Here is a 12,475-nt window from a genome sequence, read left to right as displayed (position 1 = left end):
AAAAAAAGATCCTCTGAAAGGTAAAGAATTGCAGCAAGGGTTTTAGTCCATTATCTTGGAGTGCTTGTGTGTCAGAGGGAGTGAGAGTGACAGGAGAGGGGCTGGGGGGAGGGAGATGCACACACAGGTGACACACCAGTAGAATGAGAAACAAGTGAGTATTAAGCGCAGATCTACAGATAATGTTTGACAGTCTTCATCAGACAGCAGTGGTTTCATAAGAGGTGCAGGATGAGATGGGAACAGTATACTATACTGGTTTATTTCTTTTTTGCTAGATATGGAGTTTGCCTTGGGACCTTGCATTAGTCTCCTCCTGTGTGTGAGTAAAATGATTCAATATAAGGAAACGGAGGCAGTTACCCATTTAATGGGAGAAGAAGAGACTGTTGTGCAATACTGTGAGAGAAAATGTGCTCCTCTGAGAAGAGAGGAAGGCGTTGCAGGATGAATCACTGTGGTTTTGATGGAGGTCAAAAGCAAAAAGGTGATGTTTGGGATGGAGAGAAAGAGCATAGGGGGATGGCATGTCATGAAAACAAGTACCAGCTGAATGATTTGATGAAAGAACCATTCCTCTACCAAGCCATACTGTGGATTAACATGTGTGTGTGTGTGTGTGTGTGTGTGTGTGTTATGTGGATGCGTAACACACACAAACAGATTGAGACGGACACTAAACACTAAGAGACCTACCTATAAATATAAATAAGAATCCCCAAAATAGAGATGCAAAGGATTGTGGGAGAAGAAGAGGTACAAAATAGGAAAAGGTAAAAACATGAAAAAGGTAAAATAGTGTGATCAACCAGCTTGTCTTTTCTGGTGGAAAAATCTGGATAATTGAAACACTGGTGGATTCAAAAACTAGTCAAAGTTATGGGGTGGACAGTGAGTGGAGAAATGGGGGGAGGAGGAGCGTGGGTGACAGGGGAAAGATTGGGAGTTATAGGAATGGGAAGGGAAGGGAGAATGGATAAGGAAATTAAAAAAGGAAAAAAAATCTCTTTCCTTCCTTTTCTCGTTCATAAATAGAAGAAATTGTAGACCAGGTAAATGGAGAAATAGATGAGGAGGCAGAGGACGGAGAGAGCAAGCAAATGAAAAGATAAAGCACCTCCCAGCAAGGCGATGAGGAAGAAGAAGAACAAAGAACGAAAGAAAAAAACAAATACTCCAGTAGCCTCCGTTTTTTTCTTGTCTCTATGTGGAAGGGGGGAATGGCAGTTGCCAGTTATTCCCCCTCCCAGCTTATCTTCTTTCTTCTTTCAACAAAACAAGCCTCCCCATCCAGATGAAAACATGTTCTTTTCCTCTAGCTCTGGTCTAGTACATACCACTCACACAGGTTAGACATGTTGCAGAGGCTCATCAATATTGCTTACTGAAAAGACAAGTATTGCCTGCCTTACTGAACTGAAAATGCTATCTGTCCCCTCTCCCACCCATCCCTGAGAAATCTGGGTGGGAGGGAGGAGGGTCCTCTCGCAGCATTAGTATGCATTGAGAGAGTGGAGGAGGAGGGGTGCCTTTCCAATAAATGTCTAGGAACTGGTGTTAGTGTGAATAAAACTGATAAGGGACTAGCTCCCCCTAGAGTCAAGTATCAATATACCAGTATAGTTTACAAACATTTTAATGAAAGATTACAATAGTCTGAATATTTCTTGGTACTTAACCTTTCTGTTGTCAGGTCCAATGCATTTATTGACCTGTTTCTAACCAGCCATTAATACATGTCCCTATCAGACAGAACATAAAACGATCAGCAGACAGTGTGAATTACATGGGGCCCAGGAGGGTCTCAGACCCCTGAATGAGACATGAGTCCCCCTAAATGCAACAAAGTCAAACTTTGGGGTGGGGGGCGGGGTCTCTAAATAATACTAATTTAACAATTCTACTATTTCTTTAAAATGCAATTTGTACTGCTAGAGGTAAATATTAAAATAAAAGCGTATTCCAAATTAAACGAACACCCCCGCCGGTCATGGTTTAAAAAATATATATATCCACGTGGCTGCACTTGTCAACCCGGGACAGTCCCATCTCCCAGCCCCCTTTCAGGCGTCACAACTTCTCTTTCTACAAAAAAGGTCCTTTTGTCAAAGACGGATCAATAAATTCAGGCTACAAAAGTGTAGACCTAATGAAAATCACAGTATGTCATTACACTTTTTGGTGTTTCGTAACGGGTGTCTCTTTCCATTCATCAAATGTTAGGATGCTGGAATTATTTTGGAGTAGACGAACATGCGCAGGTAGCCTACTTTTTGAAGTTATTTGTTTCACAATATGAAAACATCATGACTGGTTTTGTTCATGCCAAATTAAAAAGGTTAAAAAAAACTATATTAAATTACATCCATAAAAAAAAGGTGTCACAGGAGGCCCTAGATCATGTATAATTTAACTGTAGAACTTGTCCTTCACAGTAGCAGAAATTGAGCAGGAGGAAGAGAGATCGCATAGGCTTTAGCAGGCTCATTTCTCATGAGACGCAGAACTACTGTGTATTACCATATAATAACATGGTCATTCTGCCCTTCATAGTATGTTCTTTCAGTTAGACTGACAATTGCAATGAAAAGTTTGAGTTTTCAAATACCTTCAGGAAACTAGAAGGAGAAGAATACTTTGTCCATAATCGTTCAGAAACGGGACCAGGCCATTTCAGGTTTGATTTTCAAATCCTCTCATCCTGTGTCAAAGATACCATTTTGGTACAATGCTGCTCCCATGTGGTCAAACACACGGCAGGCAGACAGTGGTCACATGGGGCCAACCGATTTCACCAAGATGGGCAACAACATTTTCCAGTAACATTCCAAAGATAAGTCACTCTTGTAAACACCTGGGCTCAAATATGATTTGAGTGAACAATTCTGATAAAACAAATACCAAACACATTAATTTGAAAATAGAGCAATTACTTTTGCCAGAAGCTTTACTGAACTTTTCACTTTGGCTAGCTTAGTAACCCGAAAAAGAAATCTACAGAATCAACATTTCTCCTCTTGTTTTAACTTGACACAATACATTTTAACTTAAATCTTAGTGTGTGGTTAAATTGGAGCTTTCGGTGAAGGGGGCGTTAAGACATCAGTGCACTGAGGCGCACAGAATGGTCCAAAGCGGCCAAACACGTCCCTGGCACGGACTGCAAAGTAGTACTTGGAGCCAGAGACAAACTGTGTGAGTGTACAGGCCATGGGCAAAGCCAAGGCCTTCACCTCCCCTATCTTCTTCCAGAGTAGGGGAGGTGTGCTGGGGCCAGAGTGGTCCTGGTGGTAGGCGTATAGGTGGTAGCTGTCCACGGCAGCACAGCTCCTGTCTACCTCAGTCACAGACCAGGAGAGCACGATGCCGTCATTCTGGCTTGGAACCCGGGTTATTTTGAGCAGAGGCTGCTGTGGAGGGCTGGTGCTGGCCGCTTCTAGGGGCAGGCTGATAGTTTGAGGTGGGACAGGCAAGGGGGGAAGGGGAGAGGGCTGGGGGCAAGGTGTGGAAGATGAAGTGGATGTTGCTGAGGCAACACTTTTAGATGGGGAGCCCTGAAAGATTAATTTGATCAAAATGTTACAACTTTCACTTAGCCTTTCACATCCATTTAGTATGTTTACTCTCTTTGGTTGATATGTACATTTTATTCCAATTGGAAAACATTCTGGAACATGCAGTATTCCATGGCAGCATTCCAAACACTTAAGACACACCCTCTCCCCTCAGCCCTCAAATTAAGTGGACACTTCTGATGACGTAACATGACGTCTGACGAGTTGACACTTGCAGGGCAAGGGGCGACGGAAGAAGGAATTCATTTTAAATGGCCCGCTCTTGCCCGGAAATGTGTCACTCGGGCATCTCACGGTTGTTTTTAGTCATCATGGAACCACTGGTAGCTGTTGTGTGTGTGCCTTATATGCGCTACAGTCAATTATGATTGCATTTCATATCTTGGCTAGAAGACAACGCCTCCGCAGACATCGAATGTTAGCCATCCTACATTATCAGATACATCGAAAACTAAAATGTATAAGTGTGATGTCAGGGAAAGTTGTGCGCAAGCTATCATTTCCAAAAGCTAACCAAACAAAAACATTACTTTTATGATAAGTGTTTGAGCCGTCATGTGCATTAGTAGCACCATTTCTAACTTAATTACATTTGTTTTTACTTACACTTGTATGTTGACTCTCCATATTAATGTTGGTTTTAAGTTTAGGCTGACTTTCTTAGCGGATTTACAATCAAAGCAAATTGAATTATGGGGCGTTTCAGGCCCCGGAGTGAACATAATTGTACACTTGCAAACTCGATCAAAAACAAGGGCTGAGGGGCTTACGTTGCCAACTTCCCTTGCTTGGCTAATCATTTGAACCAACGACAAAGACGGCCACGGGTATTCCCCCAATTGCATAAGGCGAGGGTAAGTGGAGGAGGGTGTGTCTTTTATGAGTTTGAAACGCAGTGCACGTATTGAAAGACAGTTGCTCTGCTTTCAAATATTTAGTAGTCTCACCTGCAGGGGGCGACGATAAACGGCGTGTGGAGATCCAACAGCTGAAGTCTGACCAAGAGATGACCTCACTGAAACAATAAATAAAGAGAAAAACAATCTGGGTATTCTACTGTCAACATAACCACAGACAGTGTTGGCACAAGACACCACCTACCGGCCTGTGTTCCGACTGAAGTGGAGGTGGCGGTTTGCTGTGTGGCTGTTGTTCGCTGACCCGCTGTTGAAGGCGAGGGTGAGGCCTTCAAAGCAATCGGAGCCTTCAGCACTCCAGTAACTGCACACAACACATGGGGACAACTTCGAGAGATGTACAACTCACTGCACGTCTGGCCTCTATAATATCATAAAATACTGCTCACCAAAAGGAAGCGGGAGGGAAAGGAATATCAATCTTACCTAGAACATCATCATCCTCCTCCTCCTCCTCCTCTGTCAGGTCTATGAATGCTTCTGATTTGGCAGGGTGAGATGCCTGTGTGGAGTCTGAAGGAGGGTTTGTAGATTTACTACCTACATAGGAGAGTGTAGGAAAACAGCTTCTCAGTTAGAATGACACTGAGAATCCGGGCAAAACAAACTATTTACATGTACTCTTCCAAGATAACAAGCCAAACTTCTGAGGTGTAAGCTAACCTGTTTTCGCAGGGGCAGCTAGTTGTGCTGAGGCAGCTAGTTGCGCTGGGGCAGCTGGTCGCACAGAGGGTTGAGTGCCTGTGGTGGCTGGCATTGAGAATCTTGGTAAGGATGAAGTTGAAGTGGAGTTCGCCACAGATACAAGCCGAATGGACTCACAGACGGAGACAGACACACCGGAGCTGGGCCTGCTGACTGTCCCAGTGGCTCCAGGGTGGGAGACATTGGTTGTGGCCCTGCGTGTGGGTGTGGTTATGGTTGTGGCCCTGGGTGTGGTTATGGTTGTGGCCCTGGGTGTGGTTGTGGTTGTGGCCCTGGGTGTGGTTGTGGTTGTGGCCCTGGGTGTGGTTGTGGCCCTGGGTGTGGTCCTGGGTGTGGGTGTGGTTACGGTTGTGGCCCAGCATGTGGGTGTGGTTATGGCCCTGGTTATGGGTGTGGTTATGGTTGTGGCCCTGGTTATGGGTGTGGTCATGTGGGACGTTGTGGCAGCTGGTGTGTCAGTGGGTGTAGTCGTGGTTGTGGCAGCGGAATGAGATAAGAGGGCGGATGCAGAGGGGGGCTTGGGAGCAGCAGGGGTGTAGGGAGTAGTCCTCTGCAGGAGGAAGGCAGTGGTGGGTGTCACGGTGGAACTCGTCATGGCGGGAAATGCGCACACTGGGATTAGCTGGGAGTTGGTTGGGTTGGTAAGGATGGCTGTCCCTCCACCAGGCAGCTGTATGAGGAATGACTGGAGAGGGAAGGCGGACGGGCCTGGTGTTGGGGTAACACAGGTGCTCAGCATCAAGGTTTGGGATGTGGGTTGAGATCCGGCTGAGGCTGTGGAAGAGGGGGAAGGTAGCAAGGAGGCTTGTGGAGGAGAAAGAAATGGAGATTTAAAAAAAGAAGAGACCGTATACAATAATAATATCAGTTGGTTAAAGAAAACACACAGATTAAGATAGAGAAACCTGCCAACAGACTAACTCCCTCCTGCTCACCTGTGGGTACAGGAGTAGGGGTTTGACAGCCCTGATCATTACGTACAGGAGTAGGGGTTTGACAGCCCTGATCATTACGTACAGGAGTAGGGGTTTGACAGCCCTGATCATTACGCTTTGGATCCGGTGTGTTGTTCCCCATTGTTCTGTTTACAAGGAGAGGAAATGATTACAGGCAGAGGATTCAGGAAGCTGATCAAAAGGCTGCTCAGTGGAGAATGATGGTGAACACAAACATAAGTGGATGCTGAGAGATGAAGTATGACATCACTGTACATCCAATCAATTGCTTTTATCCCAAATAACTCAATGATAAATTGAATCTTCGTTGTCAATGCACCCATTTCTTTGGGTTACCCTCTGGTGAAATGTTTTTCCTCTGATTACTTGGGACACGCTGCTACACTTCAAACCATTGACTTACCTCAGGCCGAGAACTGCTGATCCTGCTGGGGTGGTTGCTGTGGCAGAAGTAGAGGTAGGTGGCAACAGTACCTGATGAATATAGGGAAGAGCACTTTGTATAGAGTTCCAATGGTACCACCAATCTTTCAAAAAAGCAAGTTCTCTCTGAAATCACAGTCATCATTGAAAGATCAATTGCCTCCATTTTCACTCACCTCTGGAGGTTTCTTGGCATTCTCCCTGGCCTGGATGGCAGTTGCAACTTTCTTAGAAAGTCGGGCAATCTTTGCCTGAAAGGGCACACGTGGCGCATGGATTTGCTTGTCTAACGGGCAATACATTCCAATGTCTTTACCCTGTTTGTGTTTTATTTATCATCTTTTGACAACTGACCTGCAGGCTCTTGAGTGCACTCGGGTGTTTTTCTATTTTGTCCAGTCTGTCTCTGAGCCCCTGAAGACTCATGTCAAATAGTGTGAGCTGCAGAACACACAACTGCTCCTCAACAAGCTGCTGCACCACCTACAGAGGATAGGGATTTTAATGGGTAAGTGAGGAAAAAAGATGGAAGGTTATTTTATTTGTTTAACCTTAAAACCGGGCCAGAGATTGTTTTATAAATAACACCCAAAACACGAGAAGGTATCTTAAATAGCCAGAAATATGCCATGCAACTCAGGATTACATGACTACAACTTGGGAAATTAGATGTTTTATTTAATTATTTAATTTAAATAAACCACATCTCAATTGAGGACCAACCTTCTTTAGCTTGTGTTGCCTTTCAACGCTCCCACTGATCTTCAGCTCCACATGAGCCTCCAGCTCTTCACAGTCTACTCTGGGCCTCTTGTTATGCCTCTCCACCACTTCCAAGTCTCTTTCTCCCTGTTTTTCACCACCATCCTCTGAGTCTCCAGACAAGGATCGTTTCTTCTGTAGAGCAGCACCCTCCTCTTCTTGTTTAGAGAGAACACAACACATTATAATATCATCCAACTATCAAAACACCGCTATAATCGAAGCCAACATCTTGAAAAAAAAATATTGCCGCTAGCCAACAGGCCAGTTGGAGTCAGAAATATGACAAATTCATGCAACCTAGCTAACATCTGGGGCAACAGGTAGCCTAGTGGTTAGAGCATTGGTCTAGTAACCGAAAGGTGGCAAGATCGAATCCCCGAGCTGACAAGGTAAAACAATCTGTCGTTCTGCCCCTGAACAAGGCAGTTAACCCACTGTTCCTAGGCGTCATTGAAAATAAGAATTAGTTCTTAACTGACTTGCCTAGTTAAATAAAGGTTAAATAAATAAACATACGAACTAAACTTGACATAATCACTTTGGTGCTTTAGTTGGGATTGGAAAAGACTATAAGATTACCTTCATCAATCTGAAGAGGTGTCGGTGATGAAGGGGACGGAGAGTCAACTGGAGCACCACTTACAAATTGTTCTGGCTTCTTCATGTTAACCTCAACTTTTTCTACCCCTCCTTCACTTTTCCTCTGTTCCTCATCTTTTTCCTCCTCTTCCTCATTGCTCTCATCCTGGACATCATCATCTTCACTAAGCACCAGGAATCCTGGCCTGACCTCCTGGTCTGACTCTGCCGTGTATGACGGGGAGAGTGAAGGGGAAGAGACAGACTCTACAGCCGTGTTGGAGGACAGGAGGAGGGAGGCGGCAGGGTTCAATATGGGCACTGTGTCCTGAGTGGTACCTGGTACCAGGTCTACTTCCATACCATCAACCTGTCTCTCTCTTACTGCTTCTGTTTTCTCTGAACTCACAGGAGAGGAAACGATAACATCCCCTTTGGAATTTCTATCCCCCTTCATCAGTCCATTCATTTTGTCTTCTACCTCGAGGCTGGGTAATGTAGACTCCTTGTCCCCCTCTCCTTCCTGAACATCTTTTACATCAGAGTGTATGTTCTGTGATGAAGAAACCAGTAATTCAGAGGCTGTTGGTTCCTCAGAGGTCTCAGTGGTTAGGGATGTGGCTGTCAGGGAGGAAGGGGCATGAGTGGTGGTATGTGTAGTTCCATGTATTTCTTTATCTACTTCCATAGACACATCTTCACAGTGCTTCCCATTTACCATTGCTGGCTGAGGTGGGGATGGGAAAGAACATGGAGAGGAAAGAGTGGTGTGAAGGGATTTCAGTTGCTGTCGATCGCTGACTTTCATAGTCTTTTTTGCTCTGAAGATTTTCCTCAGGGGTTCCTCTGCAACAGCAACATCCATGCTTGACCTGAAAGGTGGTAGAGATAAGAGAGCAAAATAATGTCAATCATGTACAATTCTGTTTTTGTTTTACTCTACTTAATTGCATTTCAATGCTTTTGATTCATGCAAATGAAACACTGAATCATTTTCATTAATCTCTTCATTAATGAAGTGTATTAAATTCAAATAGAAGTGGGAGCACTGACTTTCCCGTACACACTATTGTTGAAGACCAAGATAGGACACACCCACAATCATGCAGCTCCTCCTCCTCTTTACACCCTGTCAACTCTGATTGGTAGAGTGCAAAGCCTGCCAGGCAACTCAAGCAGGCGATTCAGTGATGGGTTTTAAATATCTGGCCCCGGTGGGAGGTGTTTGCACCGGGTGAAAAGCGATTGCATTTGTTTAGGAACCGGGCTGCCTCCTGGGCGTGAGCCAGGTGCCCTGCTCTGGCCGACGGCGGCTCAAAACAAAAAAAGGTGGGTTAAGCAGGTGGCGTAATGAGTAGGATTCTGTTTTCACATGCAATTTTTTAAACGCTTTATCCGCCTTCCAAATGAAAGCTAGTTTGACAATTCTAACATATTTTATGCAAAAGAGATGTTTCTGAATGATGCACCATGCTGCTATGTTGAGAGCATGAGCTTACAGCCCAGATTACTGTTCCATTTGAGAAGGGTGCTCCTCCTTCACTGCTTTTGACCTTTCATGTCACCTAGCAGCATTCACAGAGGCTGCTAGTTTCTCCAAGCCTGCAGGCAGCAGGGTGGAGAGAAGGAAGGATACAAGAACCCTACCCTTCACTTGCAATAGCCAACCTAGCCTGGAAACCTGACGTTGAATTTCATTGAAGCACAAGATAAATACATGTACGCATGCATACTTGCCAGGCTCATGCTTACGTGGTTCTGTGCATGCTTCAGGTTACAAATCTGAACACTACCAGCACTTTGAAAAGAGGATTGAATTATGATTTCCTGTGGATAATGTCTCACATTCCTACCTGCAAACAGACCAACCACACAGACAAACAGTAAAGTTAAAATACTATTTTATTCAACATTCTGGCTTGTAGAGGTTGTGAGAGGAAACTTTCCTGATCCAAACACTAATTTATGCCCAATGTAGAATTCCATTAAAAAAACATCAGGTTTCCAGGCTATAGTCAACTACGCGGTAAGTTCTGCATATACTTACCACTGCCTCTCATCAAAATAGGAATGAAAACAAATCAAACAATCAAGGTGCCTTGCATAGTGCCATGCCATCTTAGCCATGTGATCTTGACAAATTTAGGACAGCTCTTAAAGCCAGTAAGATTTTCAGGTTTTTAAAGCAATAAAATAAACCCCATTGAGTTGGAAGAATCTGTAATGACATTAGTACAAGTTTTCAAATCATCTTTGAAAAAGTAATGTTTCCCTCAAGGAATGTCATTCCTTAAAACTGCCCCATCATATAAATCCAGTACTACCTGCAGCTGAAAATGTAATGCGACGCATTTGCTCCATGTAAAGAGTTTCCGTTTAGAAGGGTGGAGACTTTACTTGTCTCTAATATTTTTTCAGGAATTTCCCCCCAGAATCTAATTGAGCATTTGACACAATTAAGTAAGATTAGTTCTGGGATTCAGAGATTAGCTCCATGTGACCCCCCCTCTGACAGCATGGGCCTGAATTGACTTGTCAAACCCAAGGGTATGGGGTAATCCCCCTATGATAACATTCATGGGGATTCCCTTTGCAGTTGGATAATTCTATTTAGCCCAGTTAGATTACCCTGTGAAAGGAGGCAATTAAATGCACCTGTGGACACTCAGACTAAGTATCAACGGCTAGACTAAGTATCAACGGCTAGACTAAGTATCAAGGGCTAGACTAAGTATCAAGGGCTAGACTAAGTATCAAGGGCTAGACTAAGTATCAAGGGCTAGACTAAGTATCAAGGGCTAGACTAAGTATCAAGGGCTAGACTAAGTATCAAGGGCTAGACTAAGTATCAAGGGCTAGACTAAGTATCAAGGGCTAGACTAAGTATCAAGGGCTAGACTAAGTATCAAGGGCTAGACTAAGTATCAAGGGCTAGACTAAGTACGACTTTTGATTTTAGTTTCCCAGTGAAAAAAGTCCAGTAGATACTATCAGTCTGCACACCTGGATTTAATTTCATACTATCAATAAGTTACCCAGGTAACTAACAAACTTTCAGATATAGCGGTTTGTTTTCTGGTTTATCAAAAGACCTAAAGTAAATGATAGATTATTGAGTTGGTACTGTTTACATTTCAAGTAAATCTTTCTCAGTTAGCTGGCTAAGTCATTGATCCTGACATTACTTAGAGGGCCATGGAGTGCACAGGCTTTTGTTCCAGCCCAGAAATCACACGACACACTCCTGTGCCTCAAACAACTTGAAGTTGAGTATTGTGATATTTAAATTATGAAGTGGTATATTTCACACAATGGTTTGCTTTACACTGACAAAATATGATCTCTAATGGAACATGTATAAGAAGACTGGCTGTAGGAACATTGCCCTTGAAATCAAGACGTTCAGGATCTGATGGCTTGGACACATATTGATGGACAGTGGTGGCTGTGCTGGAGTAGATGGGTCTCATGGGACTGGGCACGGACTGTGGCAAAAGACACTCCAGCGGTAGAAAATGAAGAGGACTAAGTTAAGTTAAGTATATTTCAGTCAAAATGTTGCGCTAACGGACCAACAATTGCTACATCAGTAAGGTATGTTGATGCCTTCAATGGCCTCACCAATACTTCACCACTTACATAAAATGATCCATTCAGTGAAGTTTACAGACTAAGATTAAAGTATATCTTAATGCAGTAACTCAATGTTAAACACATGAGGTCACTCACCCTTTACATCCAGTTTCAAAACAGGATCCTGTAGTGACCAGAACTTGCTAAGTGCTAAATTGAATCAACAAATGCTAACTTGCACAGTCATTTAACAACCTAACTTGACCTGTCTGCTTATCCTTATCCTGTCTGTTGTCACTGACTGGGAGTGAATCACAACCACTCAAAACCAGCACATTCTTAGTATGTTCTAAACTTCCCAACCCACATTCGTATGTTCTAAACTCCACAGCTAGCCTATTCAGTCCGTCAATTCGCTCCCTCTCAAACAAAGCAGGAAGTGTGACGGAGGGGGGAGGGAAATCCAGACAGAGGAAGGCGGGGCTACCATCTTTGGAGAAACTTGGACCAGATTAAAATAAAGATACAGTGTATGTTCAATATTCAAGTTTAAAATTAGAAGTATCATTAAGATTCACATGTCTTATTTTTGTACTAAACCCACCCCTTAGGGCAGGTTTGTTTGAGTGTTGGTGTATAAATGAACAGAATTCCACAACAGAAAAGGGAAACAAAGGTGTTTCAAGGCACTTTCAATTGCACCATTCTTCATGAAAAGGAGTCATCTACTTTTTTTTAGCTACTCTCCTACTCTATACCCATCATACAAAACAGTCCCATCTCAATCCATCCCGCCTTGTGCTTCAGGCATTCTCTCTCCTCCTTAGCACAAAACATTATTATCCTGAATATTGTCCCCAGAATACTCATTAATATCTTGTGAGGAACTATACCCAGAGGGAAATAAACTAACACGATTCAAAACCATCTCATATTGCTTCTGTGTGTTTACTACTACTTTTTCTTACTGTTTGATTAGTAT

General features: G+C 43.5%; 1 protein-coding gene across 1 annotated transcript; it reads right to left on the bottom strand.

The window, feature by feature from the left end:
• Window positions 1–1,645: 1,645 nt before the first annotated feature.
• LOC120038105 (activating transcription factor 7-interacting protein 1-like) lies at window positions 1,646–11,905 on the bottom strand. Its single transcript, XM_038984021.1, has 12 exons — window positions 11,650–11,905; window positions 7,921–8,792; window positions 7,300–7,496; window positions 6,931–7,059; window positions 6,753–6,827; window positions 6,557–6,627; window positions 6,133–6,278; window positions 5,156–6,001; window positions 4,919–5,032; window positions 4,677–4,796; window positions 4,523–4,590; window positions 1,646–3,554 (listed from the first exon to the last, which is right to left on the bottom strand). Exons 2-12 carry the CDS (start codon window positions 8,783–8,785, stop codon window positions 3,066–3,068), a joined length of 3,120 nt encoding a protein of 1,039 aa, XP_038839949.1. The 5' UTR covers window positions 8,786–8,792; window positions 11,650–11,905; the 3' UTR covers window positions 1,646–3,065.
• Between the last annotated feature and the right edge of the window lie 570 nt (window positions 11,906–12,475).

The sequence above is a fragment of the Salvelinus namaycush genome, chromosome 3, assembly GCF_016432855.1.
Source record: "Salvelinus namaycush isolate Seneca chromosome 3, SaNama_1.0, whole genome shotgun sequence".
Lineage (NCBI taxonomy): Eukaryota > Metazoa > Chordata > Actinopteri > Salmoniformes > Salmonidae > Salvelinus > Salvelinus namaycush.
Note: the sequence above shows the minus strand (reverse complement) of the source record. Positions and strands in the feature narration are given on the sequence as shown.

Bases quoted from the DNA above. Each gene is read 5' to 3' on its own strand.
- LOC120038105 (XM_038984021.1), bottom strand. From the start codon at position 8,785: ATGGATGTTGCTGTTGCAGAGGAACCCCTGAGGAAAATCTTCAGAGCA. The intron at 6,002-6,132 runs GTGAGCAGGAGG...CTCCTCCACAAG, and splicing joins CCCTACTCCTGTACCCACAG to CCTCCTTGCTACCTTCCCCC. The intron at 5,033-5,155 runs GTTAGCTTACAC...TCTCCTATGTAG, and splicing joins AGCTGCCCCTGCGAAAACAG to GTAGTAAATCTACAAACCCT.